The following is a 16,587-nucleotide window of genomic DNA, read 5'->3' as shown; positions in this document are numbered from 1 at the left end:
AGCTTATCCGCTAGGAGATTGCATTCTCCACTTATTTACTCTACATGACCGCCAAACACCCTATAAGCATTATGCATCAAGTTTTGCATTTGGGATAGCTATTCAAGTCCCATCAATGTCATTGGTGATGGGGATGATTTTCAAGTCGTTGATCAATCCCTTTTGATTTAGTCCAATCAAAAAAATCCCTTTTGATTTAGCAGTGCATTGAGCATAAATTCAATTCTTTATAATAAAATCATTTAACAAATACAAATCTGTCATAACATAACAAACAATCAATCAATTCACCTTAAACAAAACAACAAAAACAAATACGAATCAGACAATGGTAGTTCCAGAAAGAAGAGCTGTAACCAGATTGTCCAAATTTAAATCAGATGACCGACCAACTGAAGTTGATTCTTCAGCTTTCTTTTTCCATTCCATAACTTTAATCTTCATTTCCTTACCCTTATCTCCATCCATCAATTCCCTTACAAGCTTCTCAACTTCATATCTCTTCACATTATTATCAATCTCCATTCCAATTCCCCAATGACCACAAGAATACCTACAATTTGTTTGTTGTTCCGCAAAAAACGGCCAGCAAATCATAGGTACACCCCCGCATATACTTTCCAATGTTGAGTTCCAACCACTATGAGTTAAAAACCCACCTATGGAAGGATGGTTCAATACATCTTCTTGTGGGCACCAACTTGCATACAAGCTTCTGTCTTTGGTATCCTCTAAAAATTCCGCTGGCAACATTGCCGAATCACCAACTACTAAATCCGGCCGTATTACCCATAAGAAAGTATGTTTACTATTAGCCAATCCCCAGGCAAATTCAATCATTTGTTGTGGAGTGATCACAGTAATACTTCCAAAATTTACGTAAACGACTGAGCCCGGTTCTTTCATATCAAGCCATTTTAAGCATTCGGGTTCTTCTTTCCATAGATTTGAACCAATGGATTGCAGCTCATTTTGGTTAGTTTGATTCAGAAGTAATGGAAGTGGACCAATTGAGTACATTGGCGGCAGTGATAGCTGAGATCTGAAAGCCTCTAAAGCATCTTTTTCTAAATCATCAAACGTATTGAAAATCAAGGCTGTCGCATCTTTCGCTTTTGCAAATTCTCCTATAGCGTAATTGACCATGACTTCGTTGGGATTAGTTGTTCGGACGAAACTTGGAAGATCTCTAAACCGGATAACATCTCCAATTCCAGTCATCCAATCCATGGGTGTGTCAAGAAACCCGGCATTTGTCAGATAACTCTCATCTGCAACATGTATACACCATCGTTATCTTTGAATTTGGCCTTAACAATACTAAAATTTTAATACACAACAATACACTACAAAATTTTGTCATATAACTAGCAAGTAGCAATGAAGCAAATGCAATATGAGATGCACTTCATTGCTCACCCGCACAGATACTGTGATTGTCGGGTGAATAATTCATCGATAACATGGATGGCACATGGGAAGCTGTACGCCTATGAATTAGTAAATTGATCAACAACATGGCATGGCCCATGGGGAGCTACCGATCAGTAAATTACTCCATTAAAGCTTTTGAATCTATCAATATCTCAAACCGAATAAACAGTCAGTGCAATGAGGGAGATAAAATATACACACTGCTCCAGGAGATAAACTTTCACAGGGCTGCCTGTTATCTCGTACTTTAGATTTGACACTTAGTTGAGTATTTCTTGGTTTTTGCTTTTCTTTTGTAATAATGTTGAAACTATTTTTTGTTGCTTTAGTTTGTTTGTCAAGAGTATAGTTTTCTTTTATAATCTCTTGAGTTTTTGAAGTCAGAATACAATTATGATTAAGCAAAAAAAAAAAAAAAAAAAAAAAAAAAAAAAAAAAAAAAAAAAACAAGAAACAAACAAACACCAAGGATTATGTTAATTGCAAGTGGATTACCTTTGAGTGGAACAAGACCTTTCTGAACAAGATGACGATAATGAAAATAACCAGCAAAACCACAGAAACTAATAGTCCAAAAGACTACTTCAGGGATTCCAAACTCTTTCGCAACTTTGAGAGTGAAAGTACTCAGAGATCCATCAGCAACTATACAGCTAACAGGAGGTACTTCTCCAGAATCATTGAGTTTATTGAGAAGGTTCTTAAATGGCTCATAACAAGTATCTCGCATTGAAATACATAGAGATGGTATATCTTGTGTAGCGTTTACATCCGCTGGAGGTGGAAGACCATCTGGAATTGACTCGAAACCAAAATCTTGTAAACCTTGAAGAGAATCGGATCCTCTTGAATTTAGTAAACGTTGATGATTGAAATCTGAATTAACGAAAGTTACATGGAAGCCTTTGATATGAAGAAGTTTTGCGACTTTCATCATCGGGTTTACATGACCTTGAGCTGGATATGGAATACAAACCACATGAGGCTTCTTCATTTTTCTCTTTAGATACTGTCACTTCTATCTCTCAGACTCTCACTTTATCTAATGGGCGATATGTTCATAGTGGTCTACATACATGTACTTATAGTACAAATATGTCTATACTCGATGTGTACATATGACGTATTCTGTGACAATGCAAGTTTTGAACAATTATTTGTTGTACAGCAGAGAAATAAGTTTGAATAAGAAAAATCATTCAAGGTGGTCCATGAAGAATCTTGGCTGCATGTAGACACCTTGTGAGATGAGAACACCCCCTCGGTGTCCCAAAGCTCTCGATATGATAAACCAAAATATCCGCTTAGTTGTTGTTCTTAATGGTTATCATCCCTCCACTCCCTGTGAGTCCATCTGTTTGAAGAGGTTGTAGTGCAACTGTAAAGTCTGCAGCTAAAGCCACCAAGGTGTAATTTTTAGTAGTCCAATTTGGTAGACTACATTCAAAGACTGTAGATGGCTCTTTAATTTGTTGATAAAGCTACAAGTGTAGATATTTTCTTTAAAGTGTTTGCGAAAAGGATTAACATGAGCGTAAGTGCGATATAAAGGTAATCAAATATTTTGTCTTATACTAATAATCTTTCCTTGTAAACCATAAGATTAGTAAGAATATGCTAAATGATAAGCACCCTGAGAACGTACTTGGTACGCAATCTCCACTCTACAATGACGTATTGACACTGGCAGTTTTATTGATTTGTATTTTTCCTAGCAAGTATGTCGCCTACAATCTTGTCCAAACTAGAGGAAGTGGAACCACCGGGTAAGATGGCCTCTTCTGCTTTCCTCTTCCACTCCATAGCTTTTTTCTTCATGTTTTTACCTTTCTCTCCTTCCATTAACTCTTTCACTAAGCTCTCAACTTCGTCTCGTTTCACATTGTTATCGATCTCCATGCCAACTCCCCAGTGCTTACATAAGTACCTGCAGTTCGTTTGCTGGTCTGCGAAAAACGGCCAACAAATCATAGGAGCACCACAACACAAGCTTTCAAGGATTGAGTTCCAACCGCAGTGTGTCAAGAAACCAGCTATTGATGCATGATTTAGGACATCTTCTTGTGGGCACCAATTTGCTATTAGTCCTCTTTCTTTAATTTCTTCTGCAAATTCAGGTGGCAAAGTAGCCGACTCACCAACCACCAGATCAGGTCTTATGATCCATAAGAAGTTATGCTTACTGTTGGCTAATCCCCATGCAAATTCGATGAGCTGCTGAGTATTCATAACAGTGACGCTGCCGAAATTCACATACACCACTGAGTTAGGTTCTTTAGAGTCAAGCCATTCTAGACATTTGGTATCCTCTATCCACATATTTGTACCAAGAGATTGCGACTCGCTAAATGGAATTTGATTGAGGAGTGAATGAAGAGGACCAACTGTGTAAATAGGAGGCAGTGACAACTCAGACTTGACTGCATCCAGAACCTCCATCTCCAGGGCATCAAAAGTATTGAAAATCAACGCTGTAGCATCATAAGTTCTTTTAGTTTCTCGTATCAAAAAATCCATCATAGGGTCGTTGGGATCGACCGTTCGGACGAAGCTAGGTAAATCTCTGAATCTGATATCTTTTACACCGGGTATCCAGTCAATCAGTGTGTTCTCCATGTAACCGTTGGTTAAATAACTCTCATCTACAACACAAAACCATTAAAAAGGTCATAACACATATCTAATTAAGTACAAGTGCACATAGATCCTCTATATCTTAGTTCTGCGTACCTTTGAGTGGAACAAGACCTCTTTGGACGAGATGCGGAAAGTGAAGAAGACAAATAAAGGCGCAAAAGCTAACTGGCCAGTATGTCATATCTGGAAGTCCAAACTCTTTAGCTGCTTGTAAAGTGAAGCTCAGAAAACCATCAGATACTATACAGCTCACAGGAGGGACATTTGAATCTGCAGAGTTGTTGAGTTTTTGGATAAGATTTCGAAAAGGTTCTAAGCAGTTAGTTTGTGTGGAGACGCAGAGAGATAAGACATCTTGGGTAGCATTTGGATTGGTTGGTGGTGGTAGACCGTCAGGGATTGTCTCAAAACGAAAATCCGGTAAGCCTGTAAGTGAATCTTGTCCCCTTGTATTTAATAAACGTTGATGATTGAATTTTGTGTTGACAAAGGTTATATGAACACCTCTGAAATGAAGGATTTTTGCTAGCTTCATCATGGAAGTTATGTGACTCTGAAGTGGGAAGGGGATGCAAACCACATGAATTCTCTTCTCCATTTTGTGTGTGATTGTGGTCAAGGGGAGATTGCTATCTTAGCACATTCTTCCCCACATTCTTATAGGAGTGTATTCCAGGTAAACCAAAACCAGTGGTTCATGTCTAGGTTTCAACCATAGAACATTCAAAATCAATGAGATTTACAAAATGCGTGGTGGTCCTGTATTTTGTTTTTCTTTGTCGAAGAAAAAATGGGAAATACATTGAAAACTGAAAAGGGAGTAAGAGGTACAGCCACAAGCCCACAAAGAAACAATACGTGTTAGAAGATAATATATGAATGGCTTGGGACTTTTGAGTCAGTTGTCAGTGTCTCTAGGTTAATAAGGTTTCAGTTTATTGCGGTAGAAGCAGACCATTTCTCATTTTAATACTCGTATAGTGGTAGCTACAAACATTTTGATGCCTATAGACAAAATGTCATTTATATAAGTGGCCCTGGTGATTTAACCGTTTTATAGCCCATAATGTTATGCCGTTGCAATTTGCAAGGCCTTTTATACGCTGTAAACATCAACTTAGGCGCATTTTTGGCTGGCGATAGGCCATTTTATGCTGCCAAGATTTATAGGTGCAATTTCTGAAACAGCAAACTTTGCAAGCTTTGAAGTAGGCGGCAAGATGGAGTTTTTGTTACGGCAATGTCAACCGCAAGAATTGGGCTTCAAAACACAAATCCTTATTAAGAGACTTCAATCACAAATTTAAGATTCATATAGTATGAAGGTAATAATTACATATTTATTATCTATTTAGACTTTTAGTTTTTCCAGTAAAATTTTACCAGAATGGTGAATGTAAAAATACTCAATAAGCAAGTTGCATGATTGTGCTCTCCACCTGAGCCCCAATAAAAACTGTGAATGTAAAAATACTCAACAATCATGTAGTTTTGCTGCCAAACATTTCGCTGACGATCTTGTCTATAGTAACATAAGAGGAACCACCTGGTAAAGTTGCCTCTTCCGCTTTCAACTTCCACTCCATAGCTCTTTCCTTCATGTTTATTTTACCTTTCTCTCCTTCCATTAACTCCCTAACTGACCTCTCAACTTCATCTCGCTTCACATTGTTATCGATCTCCATACCGACTTCCCAGTGCTTACATAAGTACCTGCAATTTATTTGCTGGTCTGCGAAAAACGGCCAACAGATCATAGGAATTCCACAACTCAAGCTTTCAAGAATTGAGTTCCAACCACAGTGTGTCAGGAATCCACCTATTGATGCATGATTTAAAACATCTTCTTGCGGGTACCAATTTGCTAGAAGTCCTCTTTCCTTAATTTTTTCTGCAAATCCAGGTGGCAAAGTAGCTGACTCTCCAACTACTAGATCAGGTCTTATGATCCATAAGAAATTATGCTTACTGTTTGCTAGTCCCCATGCGAATTCAACGAGTTGTTGAGGTGTCATAACAGTGATGCTGCCGAAATTCACATACACGACTGAGTTAGGCTTTTTGGAATCAAGCCATTCTAGACACTTGGTATCCTCTATCCACAAATTTGATCCAAGAGATTGCGACTCACTTAATGGAATCTGATTGAGGAGTAAATGAAGAGGGCCAACGGTGTAAATAGGTGGCAGTGGCAACTGAGACTTGAGTGCATCCAAAACCTCCATCTCCAGGGCATCGAAGGTATTGAAAATCAAGGCTGTAGCGTCGTAACTTCTTCCAGCTTCTTGCATTAAAAATTCTACCATGGGATCATTAGGATCGGTAGTCCGAACATTGCTTGGTAAATCTTGAAACCTTATATCCTTTACACCGGGTATACAATCAATTGGTGTGTCTAGATATCCGTTTGTTCGGTAACTCTCATCTGTAATACAAACAATATGTAGAGAAGGTCAAAAGAGCATACGATGCAGTATAAGTAGACATAAATTGAAATATATGTCATTTCTGTTTACCTTGGAGTGGAAAAAAGCCTCTTTGGATGAGATCAGGAAAGTGCAGAGTGGTATGACATCTTGGGTGGCATTTGAATCCGTTGGTGGTGGAAGACCGTCAGGGATTGTTTCGAACCGAAAATCAGGTAAGCCTTTCATAGAATCTGGCCCCCTTGAATTGAGTAAACGTTGGTGGTTGAATTCTGTGTTGACAAAGGTTACATGAACGCCTCTGAAATGAAGGATTTTTGCTAGCTTCATCATGGAAGTTATGTGACTCTGAAGTGGGAAGGGAATGAACCACATGAATCTTCCTCCCCATTTTGTGTGTGATTTTTGGTGATCAAAGGAAGATGGGTGCTATCTTAACTCATGAATCTTCTTCATTTGTATATATCAGGTAGACCAAATTAGCTAGTGGTTTTGAATACCTTTCAAACGTGTAAACAGGTCCAACTGACAGAACATCCAAATTAATGAAAACTAATTAAGAGTATATTTTCATGAAGAAAATTGGGAATATGTTGAAAAAGGAATAAGAGGTTAAGCCAGAAAGAAACAAAGCTGAAAGAAGATATTATAGTCAGTGGATCATTACGTAGAGTCATTATTAACAAATGTGCGTTGTGCTAATGCGCCAACCACTTTTGACCTTGGACTTTTGAGTCAAATCTCAGCATTTTTCTTTCTTTTTTTTTTGCAAGTTTTCCAAGTATGAGAACTCTTATTGCAATTGACTTGAAGCAAAAAGGACTACATAATTTGTTTTTTTGGTTCGTCTGAGAACTCTCTTATTGATTTATGAGTCGGACACTTGATTTATATTGCCTTGCACCACTTTTAAGAGTTCAGAACTGTAGGCTTAAGACGGGTAGTCAGGTATTCAAAACATTTAAATACTGAAGTTTGAGATTTGTTAATGGTTTCTTCTGTATCAAGAATGTTAAGTGGGATCAGAAAGAATCGTTCAATGAGTGATTGCTTTCTGTAATAGGATTGTACTGTGTACATTTCATCTCGGACTTCTAGCTCATTCATTTCATTAGTTTCTTCCTGTTGCAAGCATATTCTTCTCGTTTGTTGTGCTTCTAATACTCGGCATCCTCTCCTCTCAGTAGTTTGTTTAATCCTCTTTCTCCGTCCAAAAGAATTTTGAGTACAATTTAGTTGATCAGTAAAACATTTTGCTTTCCGGAAACAAATCCAGTGTGGTCGCATCAGAAGATATATAGTTGTGTATGCGTTATTTTTGACAGCTGCAGGAAGCAACGGGTCTTTATTCTTATGCCCTACTCACATATAGTACTACAGTCACTATCCAAGAGTTAAATCCTCAACTGTTTTATAATAGTACATCTTTCAAAGTCTGTGCCAGCTGAATTTGAGTTAATATTTTCATTTGTTTTTCATCCATCAATTATTAAACTTAAAAAGTAAATTCAAGTGTTAAGTAAGTTTGTAGTTTGGGTTTTCCGCCTGTCTGGTTCTAAGGTTTTCCGGGGCAATTAGAGGATATTTAATGGTATTATAGTGTTTCTAGTCTTTGTCTGTACTTTTAATACCGGGAAAAATTTTATCTGGCGGAGAAACTCGATCGGCGAGATCTTCGAATATATTTTGAAGCATTTTTATACTTCAAAAATTACATTTTGCACATTTTATACTTGCTAAGGTTGTATAGAAATAGAGTAATGAGCATTACCATTGGTCGGTAACAAATTGATGATACTCAAAATTATGATCAGTCTTCCGTAGTATGTCACGAGTTACTATTTTTTTGATTGCCAGATATCTTGGGTAGCATTTGAATCGGTTGGTGGTGGAAGGCCGTCAGAAATTGTTTCGAAACGAAAACCAGATATAAATCTTTCTTTGAATGTAGTCCCCTCGAATTTAGTAAACATTGATGGTTAAATTTTGTGTTGACAAATGTTATATGAATACCTCTGAATTGACGAATTTTTGCGAGGTTCAACATGGAAGTTATGTGACTCTGAAGTGGCAAGCGGATGCAAACTCCATTTTGTGCGGGACTATAGTGATCAAGGGAAGATTAATTGCTGCTATCTTAACACATAATCTTCTTCTCCATTTTTTATTTTCAGGTAAACCAAAACAAAACATAGTGGTTGTGAAAATCTTCTTTCAACCATGTAAATAAATCCAATAGAACATCCAAATTAATGAAAATGGCTGAATATCAGTAAAATCATTGAGCGATGATGATGCAAATAACTTACGGTCGAACCTCGTCATCGATTTTTTTCTATCGATAGAAAAAGTATCATAAAATAACTTCTCCCTTCTTGGTACTGTCTAGCTTCTAGTTTTAGGCCCCAGAAGAATCCATTGTAGACATAAACTTGACACAACATTTCTACAAATTCAAAGCTCCGTAAGTTTACCTGATTATCAGATTATGGCATCAAATATAGAAATGACTTGTAATTTTCTAACAGTACGCATATTCTAACTACTATAACGTTAAGAGCTCAATAAGAAATGTTCACCAACCTGTCGCGAAAACATGTGCACACTGAAACGAAATACAATATAGCGTAAAAATTCCAATCGAACTAAATAGCTTTTACTGCCATTACCATCCAGGAAAAAGAAATGAACAATAACAACAAAGCATAAAGCCATTGAAGGACATCAATAGAGGAAACTCCTAATTAGGATTCCATTGCATAATGTTAAATTGTTGCAATAAAACATCCATATGGAAAACTCTCCTGCAGAACTCGGTATGTTTATTTTCATAGCCTCAATTGTCGAGACCACAAACTCTAAAAGTCAAAGTTCTAAACCTAGTTGAAGCCAATATCCATTTTCTATTTTCTGGGGAAGTTACTTCTAGCCAACTTTCAATTTTTTCAACTTTCAAATATAGAAATGACTTTTAGCTATGCGAATTTGCTCAATGGATCAAAAGATTCGAAATAAACAGATATACCTCTATATTTCAATTTGAAAGATAAATGTATCCATCCATGTGTTTTTCCCTTTCAAATATACCCCTACTATTAACTTTTCCATCCATCTTGATTAAGTCTCATTATAGTTTACTTGTTTAACCTTTGCGCGTTGCCATGTTGGGCTCAGATTAGGTTTGTTTCGCCAAGGTTTCATGTCGGGGTACTATTTAGTTGGTGAGAAATTAACCTTCTACAATACTTTTCAGATTTGTCAAGCCTTATCCAGAATCGTTACACCGCTTTCAGGTTCGTCGAGTCCGGTTTAGGATTATGATATTGTTTTCAGGATCGTCGAATTATTTACCCTCCTCATGATTTAGGGTAAATAAGACTTTAAAATTGGTGAAATAACTGCCACCCATCACTTACAAAATAATCAATGGGTAACTTTTGTAGATATGCTTCAAATTTTCATTACTGTTGAGATTCCACTTATTCAAAATGATAGAGATACCTAGGACGATGCAAGTCAGACTGATTCTTTATCAATTAGTTTTGTTATGGACAGTGTCAGAAAGCATATGCCCAAACTGAATTGGTTCAGGAAGATATTGAAGAATGCAGTTCATCCCACTGTTTCAAGTAATATTTGGAAAATGAATAGAAATGCTTGTTTTACTGATGAAAATAAATAAATAAAAAGTTTTCTTATGGAATCTAGATGTTATTTGTGTCATAAAGAGCTGGATTATGTAGAGCATAATTTGTGGACTTATGACTTCAATCAGATCCGATCTTGGTTACGAGGTATTTTTCATTTCTTAAATCCATATGCTTTTGAATATGTTCTGAATATGGGTAAAGCTAAAAGTCATATGGTACAAGAAATCTGGTATGTCGCATCCTTCGATTTTATGGTAGAGTTATGGTTCTTGAGGAATCTTATATGCTTTGAGGATGAGAAACCAGAAAAAGAAAAAATCAGGAGTAAAATCTTAAGAATAATTCATGTGCGTGTGAAAGAAGATTGAAGGGATATTATGATTATAATCAGAACTTTCTTCAGGTTTTTAACATCTCTTACAGGCAGATTCAAAATCTTAGAGTGATCGTATTATACTTCAAGCATCCCAATACTGATGAGATCTTTTTTTGTTGTGATGGTGCTTCAAGAGGGAATCCAGGTATATCGGGATACAGGTTCTTAGCAAGAAATAATTCTGGTTATTTCTTATATGATTGGTGTTGTTCCCTAAATCTCTAGATTCTGGTAATGGGTAAGGATTGGAGAATTTTATAACGGAGGGGAGTCCCTCTTCTCATCGTACCTTTCCATACGTATCCCACATATGGCAGACTTCGAAAGAGAAGAGAGTACTTCATTCTCAATAGTTGTTGAATTTTTTGTTGTTCTTAGCCTCTCTCTCCTGGTGCTAATCAGGTATGTAACAACACTCATTATCTTGATAAATCATGATCTTAATCTTTGGAAAGATCCTTATTATTTATGTTGGTTTCAAATATTTTATATGCTAATTTTCCTACATCTAACGTTTTTTGAATTGCATCAATTGTGGATTATCAGCATGGCATCATTAAATTTATCTAACCAACATGTATATCAATCAAATGAATCTCTACAACTGAGAAGAAGAGAAATCTTTCTTATCCGGTCGATATCTCACTCAAGCATGGAAAATAAACTTCATAGAATTATTTTTTATTTTTATAAACTTCATAAAAATCTTTTTTGTTTTTACTTTTATTTCTTTATCGATCGAAAAAAATAATTATACACTAATATATAAATGTCAGTTTCAAATCAATTGGAAGCTCTTGGTCTATATAAAAGGGTGAGTCAAAACGTCGTTGTCGATGATCGAACCCGAGTCACCCAGGTGACACGCGAGAATATTCATGCACGATGAAAATATGGAGGATCACATTTTATTCACTATTTATCATCTGATAAATGTGAGATAAAAGATCACACTATATTTCCACGAGAAACTAAAAACATTGAGTTCTTTATTGCTTTTCTGTTGTTCGCATGATTGTTCAGCAATTATTACTCAAAGAGACAAAAAAATCGTTTTTTATAAGCTATTTATCTTTTTGAGTGTGTATTATCCTATGATTTGCAAGTGTTTTCTAAGTAACCCGAACAGTAGGGCTGTCAATGGATATTCGATATCCGGTATCCGTTTCCGAATATCCGGATTCCGTTAGGTTAATATCCGACATAACGGCTATCCGATATCCGATAACCTTAACGTAACGGATATCCGTTTATTAACATAACGGTATCGGTTAAGGGAGTTTCCGTTAGGTTAATATCCGATACCGTTAGTGTATAACTATATCATAAAATTTTCGGAAATTTTCGATACCTAATACTCTTTAGGTTTACTCTTTAGCCATTTGATTACGTCTTTCCTAAGTAAATATCGGAAATTATCGAATATTAACGGAAACTATCGGAAATTATTGAATATTAACGGAAATTATCGGAAATTATTGGAAGTTTTTTGTATCATGAGTAGATAACGGAAATTAACGGAATAATATCTGATATCCGATAGCTTATCCTTAACCTTATCGATATTGAATTTTTGAATTCCGACGGATATTATCGGATACCGGATATCCGATAACCCTTAACCTTAACCTTATCGGTATTGCCAATATCCGACGGATTTTTATCCATTGACAGCCCTACCGAACAGGTTTTGTCGATTGTATTGGGAAATTGGATCCATCACTTTGGATAATTAGATGTTATATAAAGCAGCTAATATGTTGGAGTAAATTGAATAAATGTGCCAGTCAAATGTGTATATGAAGAATGGCTTTGAAGTGTAAAAATGTTAATTAAAATCGCTAGAATTTAAGTATTGTTGATTAAGAAATGTTATTTTATATTTTCGGATACCGAGAAGAAAAGTTAGTTCCTATTAATAAATCAACTGGTCCGACTAGTTAAATGAGATGATAAAGGTCCATTAGACCCCTTTTAACATATCCTTTTGGAGAAAGGATATAGTTTTGTAACTCCATTGCAAATAATTTCTTACCCCTCAAGTAAAGGAGGAGTAAGAAAGAGGTTATCTGTAAATCTATGGGAATACAATTATCTGAGGGATGATGACCGATGAGATCGTATTCTCCCACCCATTACAAACAAAACAGAAAAAAAGGAAAAAAGAATTCTACAAATGAGATTGTGGATAGATTATACTTAATCGAAATTGACAAAACAAAAGAGATCAAAAAATTATGTTAAGATTGTATGCAATTATCATATTCAGGTATAAAGAAAACTATGGTTAGATCTAGTCTAACGATATGCATGTTTTGAGTTCCTTTGTAACTTGGAAATGCACACATGTGCATAGGGATGCAAATATAATAAAGTTGCTCACTCGCTGTCTAAACATGGTATAGCTAGTGTTTCAACATAAGAATGGTCAAACAATATTCGGGTTTGGATAACACAATGTATCTAGAGGGATAATGATTTATAATTTTTTCAATTCAATATATTTCCTTTTGTATTAAAAATAAAATAAAAAAAGTCTAACAATATAGATCCGAGTTGGGATAAATGTTATACTAACGAATAACTTTAAATTTGGGGCTTCCTGGGTTTTTTTTTTTTTTTTCTTCCGTGTCATGTTCCAATGTTTCTTCGAAGATAGATCTAAATTGTTCGTCTTCTTGAGTAGGCCTGGATTGATGTCAAAATAGACCTAGATTTACAAAGTGCAAAAAAAAAAAAAAAAATAGATCACATATGTCACATTCCTGTCGCTTGAACCGAAGATTGCGCGTTGTTGCCTGCTGTTCTGTTAAATAATTTGTAAAACATAAACGCAGGCACATACGACGCATATAAGCAGTTCCGAAAAAAAAACAATCTCATTGCATTTACTTGTTCCACACTGATAAACATTAAGACCTAGGAATCAAATTTTTCATTCAATAACGTCTCAATTTAAAGTAATCATTCACATAAATTATTCTACAGCTTCAATAGAGACTGGATTGTTGACTACTATCCGTTGTGGTATCAATTAACTGTCAAAGTTATTGGGTGATGACACCACTGACCTGAGTTCGGAACTCGTCAGTATAAAAAATAGAAAAAAGAAGCAACTGTCGAAAGCGAGCAAGATTATTGACAGCCATCCGTTGTGGTATCAATCCACTGCCGAAGTCGAGCTTGCTTCATTGCTTAAATTTCTGAAAGAATGATACAAATGTAAGTTAACAATTAGATGAACAAACAAATCATTTTATCCCTTGGCTAATCAAGTCTTATGATCAGGTACTACTACACGATCCTGCATCCACTATTCTCTTCTGCAGCAGTAATATCAGTTATTCCGTTCAATAGAAAAGAAAAACATATTCAAGTTCTGAATAGCATCTAAAAGGAAAGAAAACAAATTGCCCAAAAATAATCCATATAACGATTATTGGAGTAAAGAAGAGAAATATCCACATACACTTCAGGGGTCAAGATTTTCTTTGTCCCATCATTCAATCTCTAAAAGCTATTTTAACCCCTATCTTTTTTTTAACTTTTGATTTGTTTGACCTACATTTACATTGTAACAGGTATCTATAAAAACCATATTTCTTAAAATTATAAAGTGTAGTTACCTTCAAACTGTTTTCTCATTCAACTTAACATTTGGGCACGGTGGGACTTGCAAGATAATCTCGCAACCTACAAAATTGACATTGAACAGTCAATTTGTAAAGCATAAAGTAGGTTATTCAACGGCAAAAAAAAAAAAAACTAACTGTTGGTTTGCACGTTCATAAAACACCATCTTTTCAGCCAAGATCACCTCATTCGCTTGTGATATTTAACTTCCATCAACCACATGTGAGGCCCAGCATGGGTTCTTTGAGATGAGCATTTAGTCTATTTGTGCCCAGCTTGTCCAAAACATCTTTGCTACCATTTTTCCCTGCAAACAAAAATATGGACTGATCACTAATGTACTCCTGGTTGCATTTGTAACAATACACGACCATACAGTGTTATAATACACAACAGTTACACCAAGGCTAACTACTTAAGTTAATGAAGGATTACTCTGAAGCACATAATATTCATTTGATTCGATGTTGGTAAGCAAGATACCAAAATTGAAAAAGGAACTGAAATGATTTAGTCGGTAACCAATATACAGCATATAGTGTACTGACAGTTTCATCAACATTTGAAATCTTGAAGAACTACCTCTTATTTCTATGAAGAAGAATAAGAACCATACACTTGACCAATCATTCAATCACAATGTTAGACTTGAACCCCCAGTTTGATATACAAATTAACCGATATAGCATATTGAAGTGAACATTTAATCCCCAAATGAATAGTTTTAGTTAGAATTTTTTCACTGGGGTATTTTGTCAAATACTTGAAGTTCAGTAAAGGAAGTTGTATTTTACACAGTGGAAATTGAACCCCCAAACTTTACAATCAGTTTATTGAAGCTTTGTAAATGTGCTTTCTTTAAATTTCAGTAACATCATACTACGTTTTTGTTTAGCCCAAACTTGAAGGACCTGCAGTTGATCTCGCATGTTCTTCATTAAATTGAAATCCAGTTGGTACTGTTCCAGTTGGAATCGAAACACAGAGTAATGTAACACTCAAAATTGGGAAAACGATAATTCGAATTCAAAATTGGGAAAATCAAAATTCGAATTCGGTACTGAAAATTGGAAAAATCGAAAGTCAAAATTGAAATTGGAGAAAAATGTGTACCTCAAATAATGATTACGGTAGAGATGAATGACAGTAGGTGCTGGCGGAGGTTCATGCTGCTGGTTCCAATGGTGGTGATGGTGTTGGTGGTGAAGGAATGATTATCAGAATCTAAGCAAGGGAGTATGGATTTTGATTGGGAATAACGTAATTTAGTGGTACTTCTAGTTATGGTAGTTGGTGATGCTGCGACAGTGGTGGTGGTGGTCGTTGTGCTGGCCACAATGATGACAACGCTGGTGGTATGCAGTGCAATAAAGAGAGCTTCGTGTTTTAGAGTTTCATCGAAATTATAAGGATAGGAGAAGAGAGATATGTAAAAGATGAAGGGTAATTTGGTCTTATCAAGTACACATGACCACCAACAAAACCCCTTTTCTTTATTACGGTGATGCTATTCAGAACACAAAACACCACTCTACTCACAGCTCAACAACATCTAAACTCTCCATTTCTCAAATGATGAACCATTTTTTCTTGTGGTGGGTCCTGACTGAACATTCCTGACCACTATTTTTGCAACACCTAGCATTTGAGTGGTGAATAGAGCTGTAAGTAGATAGATGAATATCATTTCCGTTATAGTAAGATTGAAACAAGATTTGGTTGACAATGTAATCCTTTAAGATTTCCTTCGGCGAACTCCAGAGTCATATATTATGTTTCACAAACATCTTAATGTCCTCTACTGGCTTGACTCTTCCCCCGTAAATCCTGTTGTTCCTCTCCTTCAAATAATATCTCCCAGAAAATTGCATATAGGATTATCTACCATATCATGGGTTTTCTCCTACTAACTTTGTAAAGTTTCCAACTGGCCTGAAGGGAGCAGTGTGTATGGTGTAACTTTGGCTCTCATTACTGTAAAGAGTAGAATTGAAATCTCTCATAATTACCCTAGTTAAATCCATATGATCTCCCATATCTTTGATCAACTTCCATTGTTGTTGTCTCTCATCAGTATAAGTAGAGTTATATAGACATGTGAGAACCCATTCACTATTAGCTGGACTCGAATGGATAATGACATTCACCATTGACGAAGTATAGTGCATGAGCTCAAGTTGAAACCCATCTTTCCAGAGTAATAATGCAATCCCCCTGCTCTGCCTCGATTGTTGAAACACCACAGATTCGGATAATTCAAGGAAGAGAAAAGAGATTGAACTTTCTAATTTGTCGACTTAGTATACCACAAAAAGAGAATGTCAGACTGATAGTTAAAGATGCAAGTAGAAATATGATCTCGAGTCAGCTTAGGACCAAACCCTTGACATTTCCTCATAATACAAAGAGACCTAGATAAAATAAAAAGTAA

At 35.9% G+C, this 16,587-nt stretch overlaps 3 protein-coding genes and 1 long non-coding RNA gene across 5 annotated transcripts; all 4 read right to left on the bottom strand.

Moving 5' to 3' along the window:
• Positions 1 to 207: 207 nt before the first annotated feature.
• Positions 208 to 2,848, bottom strand: LOC113286805 (7-deoxyloganetin glucosyltransferase-like). 2 transcript variants are annotated; one of them, XM_026535421.1, is made up of 2 exons: positions 1,930 to 2,848; positions 208 to 1,271 (listed from the first exon to the last, which is right to left on the bottom strand). In XM_026535421.1, the coding sequence occupies exons 1-2, from the start codon at positions 2,426 to 2,428 to the stop codon at positions 322 to 324; spliced, it is 1,449 nt and encodes a 482-aa protein (XP_026391206.1). In that variant the 5' UTR covers positions 2,429 to 2,848; the 3' UTR covers positions 208 to 321. The 2 variants fall into 2 exon arrangements, with proteins under 2 accessions (XP_026391206.1, XP_026391207.1); XM_026535422.1 differs by lacking the exon at positions 1,930 to 2,848 and adding an exon at positions 1,420 to 1,809.
• A 132-nt stretch (positions 2,849 to 2,980) lies between these two features.
• On the bottom strand, positions 2,981 to 4,822 carry LOC113286804 (7-deoxyloganetin glucosyltransferase-like). The gene is made up of 2 exons (XM_026535420.1): positions 4,165 to 4,822; positions 2,981 to 4,076 (listed from the first exon to the last, which is right to left on the bottom strand). The coding sequence occupies exons 1-2, from the start codon at positions 4,667 to 4,669 to the stop codon at positions 3,127 to 3,129; spliced, it is 1,455 nt and encodes a 484-aa protein (XP_026391205.1). The 5' UTR covers positions 4,670 to 4,822; the 3' UTR covers positions 2,981 to 3,126.
• Positions 4,823 to 5,401: 579 nt separating this feature from the next.
• LOC113286803 (7-deoxyloganetin glucosyltransferase-like) lies at positions 5,402 to 7,112 on the bottom strand. The gene is made up of 2 exons (XM_026535419.1): positions 6,588 to 7,112; positions 5,402 to 6,496 (listed from the first exon to the last, which is right to left on the bottom strand). Exon 2 carries the CDS (start codon positions 6,375 to 6,377, stop codon positions 5,553 to 5,555), a length of 825 nt encoding a protein of 274 aa, XP_026391204.1. The 5' UTR covers positions 6,378 to 6,496; positions 6,588 to 7,112; the 3' UTR covers positions 5,402 to 5,552.
• Positions 7,113 to 13,388: 6,276 nt separating this feature from the next.
• Positions 13,389 to 15,502, bottom strand: LOC113285375. The gene is made up of 4 exons (XR_003328618.1): positions 15,270 to 15,502; positions 14,341 to 14,463; positions 14,150 to 14,216; positions 13,389 to 13,726 (listed from the first exon to the last, which is right to left on the bottom strand). It is a non-coding gene; the product is annotated as an uncharacterized LOC113285375 (long non-coding RNA).
• Between the last annotated feature and the right edge of the window lie 1,085 nt (positions 15,503 to 16,587).

This window comes from Papaver somniferum, chromosome 6, assembly GCF_003573695.1.
Source record: "Papaver somniferum cultivar HN1 chromosome 6, ASM357369v1, whole genome shotgun sequence".
NCBI classification, from domain to species: Eukaryota; Viridiplantae; Streptophyta; class Magnoliopsida; order Ranunculales; family Papaveraceae; genus Papaver; species Papaver somniferum.
Note: the sequence above shows the minus strand (reverse complement) of the source record. Positions and strands in the feature narration are given on the sequence as shown.